This window comes from Heterodontus francisci, chromosome 7 (assembly GCF_036365525.1).
Source record: "Heterodontus francisci isolate sHetFra1 chromosome 7, sHetFra1.hap1, whole genome shotgun sequence".
NCBI classification, from domain to species: Eukaryota; Metazoa; Chordata; class Chondrichthyes; order Heterodontiformes; family Heterodontidae; genus Heterodontus; species Heterodontus francisci.
In genome coordinates, this window is record NC_090377.1 from 109,358,347 (window position 1) to 109,372,783 (window position 14,437).

General features: G+C 42.3%; 1 protein-coding gene across 2 annotated transcripts in view; it reads right to left on the reverse strand.

Annotated features, from left to right (window-relative positions):
• The window catches only part of vps8 (VPS8 subunit of CORVET complex), a 715,536-nt gene that overhangs the window by 344,747 nt on the left and 356,352 nt on the right, over positions 1-14,437 (reverse strand). For both annotated transcript variants that reach the window (XM_068035875.1, XM_068035876.1), the window contains exon 40: positions 4,835-4,917. In XM_068035875.1, coding sequence (XP_067891976.1) covers positions 4,835-4,917 — 83 coding nt within the window. The remainder of the gene's footprint in view (positions 1-4,834; positions 4,918-14,437) is intronic.

Here is a 14,437-nt window from a genome sequence, read left to right on the forward strand (position 1 = left end):
TATAGAATACCCCTTGTAGCGTGATCATACCTTTTTTACTTCTCAACTTCAATCAAATATCAGTCCTTACCCCCTCAAGGACATCCCTTCTTTCCAACACTACAATGTCTTCACTAATCAGTACCCCACCTCCCTTTTTCCACTTGCTATCTTTTCTGAACACTTCATATCCTTGTATATTAAGCGTCCTTCTTTTCTTCTTTGGCCTCCTTGTCTCGAGAGACAATGGGTAAGCACCTAGAGGTGGTCAGTGGTTTGTGGAGCAGCACCTGGAGTGGCTATAAAGGCCAATTCCAGAGTGACAGATTCTTCCACAGGCGCTGTAGATAAAATTGGTTGTCGGGGCTGTTACACAGTTGGCTCTCTCCTTGCACATCTGTCTTTTTCCCTGCCAACTGCTAAGTCTCTTTGACTCGCCACTCTTTAGCCCCGTGTCCAGTCCTCACAATTTTTAAGCCACATTTCAGTTATTGCTTGTAGCTCACCAACCTTATTCATCACATTTTGCACGTTTACATCCATGCATTGTAATCCTGTCCTTGTATTCCTCGTAGCCATACTCAGCCTGTTCCTATCTAATATGGAACTACTCCCTTCTCTTGTACTGTCCAATACTCTCACAATGTGCACTTATTCCTCTTTTCTACTTCCATATGTTGGTGTCCACCCCCCTGCCAATTTAGTTTAAACCCTCTCCAACCACATTAGTGAACCTCCCCACGAGGACATTGGTCCCATTCCAGTTGAGATGCAAACCACCCCTTTAGAATAGATGCTTTCAGCCCCAGAACTGGTCCTGTCCCAATGCCCCAAGAATCTGAAGCCGTCCCTCCTGCACCATGCTTCAAGCCACGCATTAATCCTCCCTATCTTCCTATTTTTGCTCTCGTTAGTGCATGGCGCTGGGAGGAATCCAAAGATTACTACCTTTGAGGTCCTCCCTAGCTCCTGAAAATCTGACCATAAGACCTCAATACCTGCCCTTTCTGTCATTGGTAACAACTTCTGACTCACTCTCTTCCCCCTGCATAAAATCCTGTACCCGCTCTGTGATGTCCTTTGCCCTGGCACCAGGGAGGCAACACACCATGTGGGATTCATGATGACAGTCATGCCTGTCTGTCCCCGACTATGGAAACTCTGAAAACAAATTAACTTCTGCACTTTGCTGCTCCCTCCTGTACAGTCCTTGCCCCTTGGAGCCATGGTCTGGACTGCACTCCTTCAGGGTATCATCACTCCCAGCAGTCCCCAATGCTGAGTACCGGTTTGACAGTAGCACACACCCCGAAAATTCCTGCAACACCTGCCTCTTCCTAGTCTTCTGGATGGCCACCCACCTAGTATGCTGAATTTTTACTGCCTGTGGGGTCACCAGCTCCTGGAAAGTACGATCCAGGAAACTCTCGCTCCTTGATGCTCCGCAGTGACCTCAGTTGCCCCTCAAGCTCAGAAATCCTGAGTTCGAGCTGAAGCAGCTGGAGACACTTCCAACACTCGCAGTTGCCCAAGACATCTAAAGTGGCCTGGAGTTCCAATATTGTACAGGAATTGCAAGAGGTCACAGCTGCCCATTCATGATCTGAAAAATATCTATTCCCTCTTTTAGCATCTAGTTGGTACTTTGTTTAAACTATTAATTTTAATTAATGCCTCCAAACTGGCTCTGTGCTACTATTCTTATTAATTCACTCCCTGTTGCACTCACCATAACTGAGGTCACTATTTTCCCGGCTGTTAATTTGAAAAACTGCCCTAGTTTAGAGGGAGAAAGATTCACCAATCAATCACTTACCTGCTTGCCTGTGATGTCACACTTTGATATTTTGATCTTGGTTTCCTCCCACAGTGCACTCTCTCTTTCTTTCTTTGCCACGGCTTTATCCCTGCTGTGCTCTCGGACCTTCCGCTGTTCTCGCAGTGCTCTCTCTCTCTCTCTGCAACTGCTTTATCCCAGCTGTGGTTTCGGACCTTCTGCTGTTCTCACCGCGTTCTCTCTCTCCACCGCTGCTTCATCTCCGCTGTGCTCTTGGACCTTCCGCTGTTCTCGCTGTGTTCTTTCTGACTGCTAAGGTGACCACAGGTACCTGTGCACCCAAGAATCTGGATGCAATTTGGTGAACACCCCTAAATGAGCGTGATCAGTAGAAACTTGCTATTCCTACCCAGGGGCGTGGCCAGCTTTGTGGGCAGGGACTGCATCAGGCAACTGAACTTTTGAAATGGCATAAAAGATCACAGGTACTCAAGCGCAAAGAATTTATGGGCACAAGTCATCTTCATTTAAAATTCCATGATGTTTAGCACTATTTCATTCAATTCTGCCCAGATTACACCGTTCAGGCCACGGAAGGGTAAACAAAGGACAGATTGGCAAGGTGGGCTTTTAAAGTTGGGGAATGTTGCAGAGAGCGAAAGGTTTAGGAGAAGAGTTTCAAAGGGTAGGGCCAAGGTGATTGAAGGCTGTGCCAGCAATGATAGAACAAAGGGTGGATACACAGAAGGCTGAAGTCAGAGGAATGGAGCATTTGGGAGGGGATTGAGCTCTGGAGAAGACTGTGGGTAATGCCATGGAGTGATTTCTAAAAATGGATAAAGATACACTGCAGTCATAGACAAGGATTTTGAATTAAATCCAGTGGGATCAAGGATCCAATGCAGTTCAGTGAGAATAAATTAGTGGGACGGAGAGATAGAAATTTTGGACAAATTGGAGTTGATAAAAGGTTCATAATGGGAGGCCAAAGAAAACATTAGAGTTATAGAATGTGGTTGTTACAAAGACACAAAAATGGGTTCTAGCAGTAGAGGGTCTGAGGTAGTGAAGAGGTGGGCGATGGCGCAGAAGCTTAAAGTTTAGTTCAGGGCTGAACTGGAAGCAAGAATACTAACAGTCTGGTTCATCCAGACAGAGTGCTCAGATAGGAGCAAGGATTCAGTGGCAAGGATATAGTGTTTCTAGAGAGGGTCAAAGGCAGTACTAATAGCAAATGTTGTTACCTTGGTCCCGATGTCTAGATCCAAATCATCCATACGTACGGGCACAAAAGTGGACCGAGCACTGACCCCTGTGGTACATCACTTCAAACCATTCTCCAATGGGAGCAACACCCATGAATGTTAATACCTCATCAACCAACTTTTTATCCATACTGCTGGAATTCCTGAATTTTTATATCAAGCCTCTTGTGAGATACATAAGTGAAAATCTATGTACTGCATTGTCATTCTATGTAGAAACATTTCTTCAAAAAAAATCTTACATTAGCCAGAAACAAGGTGCTATTAATAAATCCATTCTGATCACCCTCAATTAACCCATGCAACTCTAACTGTCCACGCAGCTGATCTATAGGTTTTGGGGGCTTGCCCACACCTGATGTTAGACTAATGAGTTATGATCACGCAGTTTATCCTATTCTTTCTTCTGGTACACGTCAGTGAATATCATTCATTTTGCTAAAAACAAAATTTCATTTAGACTTCAAGCTATGAATACAATGGTTCTTCAAATATCTACATTAATTGTAGTAGTAGAATATGAATTCCCATTCCCTAAAACAGAACTCTTTAGCTCATAATGATGATACCATTTTGAATCACTGGGAGAAGCTAAGAGAAAATAGACCTGAACATAACAGTTGTTCATAATCTGCATTGCTTACACACTGTGGAACTTGGAACAAAAGCTTTTCATTACATACATCATTATAAGTATGCTTTCAGCACTGCTGTTAATAGTGCGTAAAATTGCCCCCCACCCACCGTCCCCTCACAGATTTGTGGCAAGGAGGAGATAGATGCCTTGTGAATTGACAATCACCATAAATTGCTGGATGATTTGTGTCACTCCACCATTAGCCTCACAAAAAAAGGATCGCACCGTCAATGTCCCCATAAGTATCAAAAAAATTGCTGGATCTGTGCTGTAAACATGAATTAAACTCATTGCAGAAAATGAGGGCTGCTATGTCTCGCTGTCAGTGTCGTGTTTATTGATTAATGGTCCCACAACATGCTACTCAACCTCTGAAGCCCAGAAAGGAAATGGAATCCACGGAATTTCACTCCTACAGATAGTAAATTGTTCTTGAGGTTTTTATATTTTTAATTTTTTTCCCTTTGTCTCTTTCTCTCTCTTCATTCACTCCTCAGAACACAGGAACAAGAGGAGGCCATTCAGTCCTTCGACCCTGTTCCGCCATTCATTGAGATCATGGCTGATCTGTGATCTAACTCCATATACCCACCTTTGCCCCATATTCCTTAATATCTTTGGTTAACAAAAATCAATCAATCTCAGATTTAAAATTAACAACTGATCCAGCATCAACTGTCATTTGCGGAAGAGAGATCCAAACTTCTACCACCGTTTGCATGTACAAGTATTTTCCTCATTTCACTCCTGAAAGGGCCGGCGCTAACTTTTAGTCTATGCCTCCTAGTCCTAGACTCCCCAATCAGCAGAAATATTTTCTCTCTTACTACCTTATCTGTTCCCCTGAATATCTTGAAAACTTTGATCAAATCACCCCTTAACCTTCTAAATTCCAAGGATTACAACAATGAGCAATCTCTCCAACTAATTTAACCCTTGGAGTCGAGGTATAATTTTGTTAACAAAAACAAGAAATGCTGGAATCACTCAGCAGGTCTGGCAGCATCTGTGGAAAGAGAAGCAAAGTTAACGTTTCGGGTCAGTGACCCTTCTTCGGAACCTGCGCTGCACTCCCTTCAAGGCCAATATATCCTTCCTAAGGTGTGGTGCCAAGAAGTGCTCTCAGTGCTCCAGGGTGGTATAACCAAGGCTTTGCATAGTGCCTTCAGGGCTTACCTGTAAAATTCGTTGCAAAATTGATGGAAGTGCTATAAATCCTGTCATGCTATTCAGTACTTGTTTTGTCAAGTGCTTCAGAACTGTGGAAAGAAGATCAGAATATAAATTTAACTGGTATTAGCCACAGTATCCTTAGGAGTGTTGCAAACAATTGTGAAACTGGGTGGTACAGTAAATACATTCACATCTGAAATCTGGCTGAGAAGATGAAGGTCTCCTCTCTCAAAGCGCCTTAATATTTTTAACTGATTAAGCAATCTCACTCACAGGAACAGTCGATGGTTGCAGTGGGGCGGGGGGTAAAAGTTTCTGTGCTGGTCCACATTTGAGGGCCCTCTCCTGGGATTAGGTGCTAAGGCACTGATCTATATGGCGAATGGTTTTTACAAGACTATGATTTATGGTATATGTGCACATTAGGAAACTGATATTTCAAACTGGGATTGAAGACTAAAATGATTACATTTTCAGACTGATCAGGTTACACAATACTCCTAAGTAGATCCATTTGGGATTAAATGTGAGATACAAATGGCCATGTTGAGTTGCTCAGATACTTACATTCTGAAGATATAGTGTCTATTTATAAACATCGCTCACCAAGAAGTCACAAATGCTTTCAATCCATTCTCACCTAAACTGAGCAAAATGTTATTTTCCCCACACTGCTGTTGTTCCAGCCACGTGGTACAATTTGGGTGATTCCCACTGTTCAACTCCCCACTTGACCGCAGTGAGTGTTTGTTTATTAGGGTTTAACACCTTGGTGTTTTATTTTTCAAATAAACGGACAGCAACAGGTTTTCTTGTACGTTTTGAAAAACAGAAAACCGATTGTGTATTCTTCAATACACCTTATCCCGAAATTGTCGCAACTGCATCCACTCACACATTCGCTCGCACACACACAAGAGACAGACAGAGGGGAAAAAATGGAAGATGACTTTTAAGGGGTGGCGGGGGGTGGGGTGGAGGTCATGATAAACCTGTTGAATTCTCTTGGAAATCAAGTGCTCGATGGATGCAGGACTGTGATGATTGTAGATTTCACTCTTGATTGAAGGTTCAGTTGAAAACAATGGGACACTTCAAGTTCGCTGCCGTCAAATACAGATGTAGGATTCGACAGCAGGGTCCGTGCCTTCTGGCTTGCTGGAACACAAACTGTTAGATGTTGCTTCTCTCTCTCTGGTTTTAGGTCGTCTTTTTTAAAGGTAAAGCTGTGTTACTTCTCACCTTCTGGTATGAAAGGTTCTCACTTCTAACCCACGGTGATCACACAATGGCCCAGGACATGGTTACTTCACACCTTCTTTGTTTCAGAAGACGACATTCAATTCTGGAATATTTTTTAGGATGAGGTGCAATTGACACCTTTTAGCTTCAAAGATTTGTCCCTTGTCTTTGCCAGACAGTTTGAATACACAAAGGCCAGTTCCTTTTCCTTTGGTGGCTATTTTGGACCATTATTCACTTTTTAAAATCAAGGTTCATTTTTTTAAAAGACAGCCAATTTGTCATAACTCTTCAGAGTTAGTCCATAGTTTGTATCATCACACTTCCGGTGTGCGTGACACCTCCCCCATAAAGGAAAAAATGGAATTCCCTGGATTTCATTTTTATGTTGTTTGCTTTTTATTAGGTTTAAAAAGGGGAAAAACAGTAAGGAGGTTTAGGGTCACACCACTGTGCACATTCATTTCATTCACTCCTCAGGCTTCCAGCCCCGAGTCTGATGTCACTTTAATATTAACACTGTTCTTTACATTCTGAGCAGTGCAATGGCTAGGACATTGTATTTTCCCACTGTGTGTAATTTTTTTTTTTTAAGGTTGAATGGTTGGAGGATTAAACTCCATCAAAAAAGCCTGGCATATTTTACTTTGAATTTTTCCAGCAAGGTGAGTGGTTTGTGGTCCGTGTGAATTTGAATCTCTTTCTGCCCTTGAAAGAGCTAAGAGCAGCCCTAATGTTTCCTTTTCTATAGTGAAGTATTTCTTTTGGTGTCTGTTCAGTATTTTTGAGAAATAGCCAATTGGTCTTTTCAAACCTGAATCATCATCCTGGAGTAGGACGGCGCCTATCCCAACATCACTGGCATCAATGGCCATTTTGAAAGGTTTGTTGAAATTTGGGGCTGCCAATACCAGGTTGTTTGTTAGAATTGCCTTCAAATTTTCAAATACTAGCTGGCACAGCTCTGACCATACGACTATTGCACCTTCCTTTAACAAGTCTGTCAGGGGAGCAGCTAAGGTGCTGAAATTGGGAACAAATTTGTGGTAGAACCCATACATTCCTAGGAAGCGCATGATTTCCTTCTTGGCTTGTGGAATGGGGAAAGCTACCAGGGCCTGCACCTTTGCTGTCCTTGGCAACTCTTGACCTTGGCTCACAATGTGGCCTAAATAGGTGACTTTGGCCTTGGCGAATTCGCTTTTTGCAAAGTTGACAACTAGGTGAGCATTCTGTAGGCTTTTGAAGAGTGCCTGTAAATGATTTAAATGATTTTCCCACAGTTTGCTGAAAAGGAGCAGGTCATCGAGTTACTTAGACCAGCTACCACTTGATTCATCAACCTTTGGAATGTGGCTAGGGCATTTTTCAGACCGAAGGGCATTACTTTGCACTGAAATAAGCCATCAGGGTGACAAAGACAGAGATTTCCTTTGCGCGCTGGGCCATTGGTACTTGTCAGTATCCTTTTAATTAATCTATTTTGCTGATGTAAGTGGAATTTCCTACCTGGTCTATGCAGTCTTCGATACAGGGGATTGGGTATGAATCTGCTTTTTGTAACTGCATTGACCTTGTGGTAATCAATACAGAGCCTGGTCGAAGCATCAAGTTTGGGAACTAATTCTATAGGAGAACTCCAGTTATCCTGGCTGGGTTCGATTAAATCATTTTCCAGCATGTACTGGATTTCCTGGCAGACCCGAGTTAGCTTATTGGGGTTCAATCTATAGGGTATCTCCTACCTCCACATGGTGCACTGTTAAAGTTGTGCAACCCAGTTTGTCCCTGAAAAATTCTTTAATAATGTAATTAGGTCCTGTCTCTGTTGTTCAGAGAGATAGTCCAGCATTGTCTCTAATCCCTCTAAAATTTCAGTGTTTTCCAATTTAGCGGTCGGGGGTTCAGTTTTAAAGTTTTCAGGGTTCTTGTCCTCATCCAGTTCATCCCCACTACTGCTCTCTGCCTCTATCACTTTTACTGCCTGGCACATACTTACTGATCTGTCCAGTTCCTGGCTGTAGTATCTTATCCGTGTGTTAATATGACACAGTCTTTGTTTCTTTCTTCTGTCAGGAATGTTAATTAGGTTGTCACCTTTTTCCCTACACTATATGAGCCACTAAACCTGTTGTTTAAAGGTTCGCCCTACAGGGGTAGCAGCGCCAGAACTTGGTCCCTTGGTTTAAGCTCACAGATTGCAGATTTCTTATCTGCCTGACATTTCACTTTGTTCCTGAGAGGTTTTGAGGTGTTCCTTTGCTACAGCAGAGGCCCAGGAAAGTCTCTGCGAGAAGGCGGTCACATAGTTTAGTATTGAGATTTCCTCCCTTTGATCTTGGAACTTTTCCTTGATCAATTTTAGGGGGTCTCTCACCTCATGTCTGAAAATCAATTTGAAGGGAGTAAAACCTGTGGATTCACTGGGGAATCCCTGGTAGCAAACAATAAGAAAATTACTCCTTTGTCCCAGTTGTAGGGGTATTCACTGCAATATGCTCAAAGCATAGTTTTTAGGGTCTGATAGTACCGTTCCAGAGATCCATGTGTTGGGATTTCAGCTGGTCAATACCAAAGCTTTGTATGATCTCCTGGAGCATTCGGGACTTGAAATTGGTTCCCTAATCAGATTTCTCTGGAGAGTCCATATTTGGTGAAGAATGGAGTTTACCCCTTGACCATGGCTTTGGGAGTAATTTTCCTCAAGGGTTTGGTTTCTGGGAATCTGGTGGCCACATCCATGATAGTTAACAGGTAATAATGGTCTTGGGTCCCATGCAATCGATTAGAACTCTACTGAAAGATTCTTCGAAAGCAAGAACAGGGATCAGTGGCACAGGTGTAACAATAGGTTGGGGTTACCCAATAATCTGGCAGGTATAGCACAATTTAATTACATCCTTGTGGACTTGTGGCCAGTAGAAGTGTTAGCTAATTTAGACTTGGGTCTTTTGGATACCCAAATGCCCAGCCATAGGGATTTCATGGGCAATTCGCAGAATCTCTCTGCGATATTTAGGGGGACCACAATTTAGTGAACTACTGTCCACTCCTCCTCTGCAGGTCACTGTGAGGGTCTCCAATTTCTCATTAAAATTTAATTTTTTTAAATAGTAACACTCAGACAGCTTCGCTCCATTTGCCTCGGAATAAGCTGTCTGAGCTATCTTTTTTAACTCACAGTCTGCATTTTGGGCTTCAATTACGGAGGGTCTGGCATATACTTCCCCTAAATCTCCATAAAAAGTTTCAGCCAGGCAGACCTCTGAATCATCAGGTTGATTTTCTGGTTCAGCTTTCTCTGGGGGAGCTTACTTGACCATGGCCCTTGTTATTGCAAAGGCAGTAAAGATTCCAGGGACTTCCTCCTGTATTTGTTCTGTCTCCTTGGCCTTACTTGGCTGGTCTAATATCACTGCGGTGTGACCACCTTACCTCCAGCTGAATCATTGCTGAGCAGCAAGTCTATGCCGGCCACAGATAGACTAGGGACAATTCCTACAGTAACTGGCCCAGAAACAAGGTCTCACTGCAAGTGGTCCCGATACAGGGGTACAGACATGTATCCTCCTTCAATCCCTTTTACCAGAACCTTCGCTTTCAGCAAGCGCTCTGGTGGGAGGGTCATTCCTTCACCCAACATAAGGAATTGAATTGCCTGAGTGTCTCGAAGCAGGACAATGGGTTTACTTGCCTCACTTGAGGAGTCTGGAGAGACCGTTTCTTTTAAAACAAAATCCTGATAGCACTCAGGGATTTTCTCTACATCCCTTGCAGAGTTCTTTCCCACGGCTAGGGCTACAGTCGGGTCTGCCTGGACACCCTTTTCCTTGTTAACCTTGTGCAATCGTACAAGATTAATAGGCTTTCCCTTTAACTTCCAGAAGTCAGCTTTGACATGCCCTGTTTTGCTGCAATGGGAACACTCAGGTCTGTGGTATAAATTCCTGCCTTCTGCATTTTCTTTCTTCACTGTTGGAGGGCTCCTTGTATGCTCAACTTTTGTTTTCCTGTCACTAACATTACATCCTTTATCACTTTTCCATTTTTTGCCATTTCTGAACCTCTGGGAATTATAATGGAAAGCTTTTCCCTAGGTAAAGGGTTTATGTGCGAGTTCAAAGTCATCTGCTAGGGTGGTGGCTTCTCTCATCCTGCGAATTGTTTATTCTTCTATGTGGGTTCTTATACTACTTGGGATGTTATTTTTAAACTCTTCCAGCAACATCACTTCTCTCAATTTTCATATGAGGTTTCCAGTTTGAGAGATTATATCCAGTAATCAAAAGCCATATCTTTTGAATTCAATGTATGTCTGTGTGGTTCTTTGTCAGGTGTGTCGGAATTTCTGTCTAGATGCTTCCGGTACCAGCTAATGTGCATTTTGAAATGCAGTTTTAGTTTGTTCATAATCAGAACAACTTTCTTCTGATAACAGGGGAAAAGCTTCATGAGTCCTACCTACGAACTTGCCTTGTAAGAGGAGAGTCCAAAATTCTTTTAGCGATTTTAGCCTGGTAGCTATTTTCTCAAGTGGGATAAAACATGACTCAACCTCCTCCTCACAAAGTTTTGCTCTGAATTGGGGATAAAATTTGAGTGGCTGGCTGGCAGCATTCTCATTTTGGGTTTGCAGTATTTGTTACTCAAACCTTCTTGCCGCTTTTTCTCTTTGCATCTCCCTTTCCTCTTTTTCCTTCTGAAACTGCATCTCCTCCCTTTTCATCTGCAACTGCATCGCTTCCCTTTTCAACTGAATTCTAGCTAGAGCTATTCTTTCTGATTACATGCTGTCCTCTTCTAGTTCAGGGCTAAGTTTAAAATGGTATTCTAGACTTTTCACCAGTTCAGGTTTCTTTGCGTTTTGTCTGAAAGTGACTCCCACCGCTGTAGCTTTTTAAACATTCAATACTTAATTTTGTTTCACTTATCACGGGGTATCTCTTCCTGCCCTACAAACTCCTTAGCATTAAATGTGGTCATCTCTTTTGTTTCTAGCACTGTAGACAATAAAATAGTAGAATACAAGAAAACCTGTGTTTATTTTTCCACAATTTTGTAGATCAATTTTCTTCCTGTTTTCCAAATCTCGCGTTTATCTGGCTTCCAAGCCCCCAATTTGTTATAGCCATGTAGTGCGATGTGGGTGGTTTCAACTCCCCACCTGACCGCAACAAATGTTTTGTTATTAGGATTGAAGCCCTTGGCGTTTTATTTTTTCAAATAAATGGACAGCGATAGGTTTCCTTGAGGGTTTGTAAAATATATAAAATCAATTCTTTATTGATCAATATACGTTATCCGAAACTGTCGCAAGCGGATCTACTCCTACATTCACATATGCACACACACCCAAGAGGATTAAAGGGAAAAAAGGTAGGTGACTTTTAGTGGCGGCGGTGGGGGGGGGGGGGGGGAGAAGAGGAGGGAGGTCACATCAAACCTGTTGAATTCTCTTGGAAATCAAGTTCTTGATGGGTGCAGAATTGAGATGATTGTAGATTTCTCTCTTGATTGAAGGTTCATTTGAAGATGGTGGTACACCTCTGGTTCACTGCCGTCTAATGCAGATGTAGGATTCTACAGCAGGGTCTGTGCCTTCCGGCTTACTGGGACACAAGCTGCAAGATGTTGCTTTTCTCTCTCACACACACACTGGCTTTAGGCTGTCTTTTTTTAAAAAGGTAAAGCTGTGCCACTTTTGACATCCTGGTAGGCGATGTTTTCATCTCAATGGCCCAGGATGTGGCTACTTCACACCTTCTTTGTTTCAGATGATGACATTCAATTTTGGAATGTTTTAGGATGGGGTGCAATTGACACCACCTAGCTTTGAAGATTTGTCTTTGGTCTTTGTCAGACAGTTTAAATACACAAAGGCCAGTCCCTTTCCCTTCAGCGGCCATTTGGACCATTGTTCACTTTTTAAAATAAATATTAATTTTTTTAAAAGACAAAGTCAGTTTTGCATAACTCTTCAGAGTTAGTCCATAGTCTGTATCATCACATTTCTGGTGTGTGTGACATTGTTAATGCAAGTGGTCTGTGGAATTCCGAAAGCACAAAAATATGATGGAATTCAAAGTCCAACAGCATAAAAATATGCATTTTTGATGGCTGCATGATATTTGGAATAGTGCCACTTCAGTTAACAATTTGCATTGCACCATTAATTGGTGAGCTGATTATAAATGTACACCAGGGAAGAAATGGTCTCACCCCAAGGTAAGTAATTAAAAAGGACATTTCCTCCTTGGACTCAGAGCATCAAATATCTGCTGCACAACAGAGCAAAGGTCATTAAGAATCCCATCAATATCTGGGATAGTAAACTACAGTGAATTACCTATGTTCCAACTGTATGAAGCTGTAATCATTGCATTACAATAAAACTGCACCCAAGATTGAACTACTGCTTGTAAGAAGATGAATATTAAATCATTAAATCCATAAAGAACCTTAATTGCAAGGCATTGCACAACTCTTTGAGTTAATAGCTCGAAATACAATTTTAAGTATCAAGTCAGGCTCTGCACAGTAGCAAAGCAAAATATTTAATCTCATTTTGTTATACGTGCCCTATTGAAAAGCCATCGGGCAAATTACAAATACATATATTAGTGTTCTGTCTCAGAATAGAGTTTCCAACTGATCCAATTAAACCTCTCAAACTTCTTCTAAAATGCCTTCAGTTTCATTGTAAATCTCTGGATACTTTTCTTTCCAAACATCATTTCAGTTTGGTCAAAATCACGGAGGCCATTAACATCCTTGATTCAAATGTTTTTGAAAGATAGAATAATTAATACAATTCTTCCCTTAATTTGCAATCTTGGCTCGTGGTGGAGGGATTCAGCAATGGTAATGATGTTGACTCTCAAGGGGAGATGGTTGGATTCCCTCTTGTTGGATGTGGTCATTACCTGACACTTATCAGCCCAAGCCTGAATGTTGTCCAGGTCTTGCTGCATGCGGGCACAGACATCTTCATGATGTAAGGAGTTGTGAATGGTACTGAACATTGTGCAGTCATCAGCAAACCGTATCACTTCTGACCTTGCATTGGATTCAACGTCATTGATGAAGCAGCTGAAGATGGTTGGGCCTAGGACATTACCGAGGAACTCCGAAAGCAATGCCTAATAAATACAACCATCTTCCTTTGTGCTAGGTATAACTCCAGACACTGCAGAGCTTCCCCGCTGCGGCCCCCCCAGCCCCACCCTGATCTCCATTGACTTCTATTTTACTTGGGCTCCTTTACACCAACACACTGAATAACTGATCTGAACGACTGTGCATGTTAAGGTTGCCTGAAGTCGCCGCTAAAATGAAACTATTCAACCACGTGAAAATAAGCTGAAAGACTAAAGAATAAGTGGAAGTTTCTGCTCTCAAAATTGTTTAACAGCTTGTAGAGCGAAATCTATGGCACACTGTAACATCAATGATAAGGACAATAAGAGGAGGAAAAACCTGAAATAGAGTGCCTAGCTTAAGTCTTATCTCACTGAAAACAGAAAGTGCAATGGCTGAGCTGTGTTAATTGTAGCTTCTGTCCATCACAGCATCTGAGAAATATTACATAAAAAATAGGAGCAGGAGTAGATCATTTGGCCTTTGAGCGTGCTCTGCCATTCAATAAGATCATGGTCGACCTTCCACCTCCCACATCCCTTAATTCTCGTTGTAATCAAAAATCTATTGACCTCAGGCAGCAGGACAGGTTGAATCCTGGACTTTATATTAAAAAAAAAGAGTACAAAAGCAAGGAAGTTGTGATGAACCTTTATAAAACACTGGTTCAGCCTCAACTGGAGGATTGTGTCCAATTCTGGGCACTGCACTCTAGGAAGGAAGTGAAGGCTTTGGAGAGGGTGCAGAAAAGATTTACAAGAATGGTTCCAGGGATGGGTGTTGTCAGTTACGTGAATAGACTGGAGAAGCCAGGGCTGTTCTCCCGAGAGAAAGTTCAGAGGAGATTTGATAGAGGTGTTCAAAATCATGAGTGTTTCTAGGCAGAGTAGAGAGAGAGAAACTGTTCCCGTTGGCGGGAAATGTCGAGAACCAGAGGACACAAATTTTGCGACTGGCAAAACCAATGCGAGTGGATAGGATCAGGAATGCACTGCCTGAGAGTACAGGAAGTCGAGTCAATCGTAGTTTTCAAAAGGGAATTAGATAAGCACCTGAAGGGGGAAAAAAAATTGCAGGACTATGGGGCAGGGCATGACTAGATGTATTGCTCGTACAGAGAGCTGGCACAGACACGACAGGTTGAATGGCCTCCTTCTGTGCTAGAATCATTGTATGATTCTATGATGATCAACTTATTTGTCACAAATATCACATTTGAAATCACAT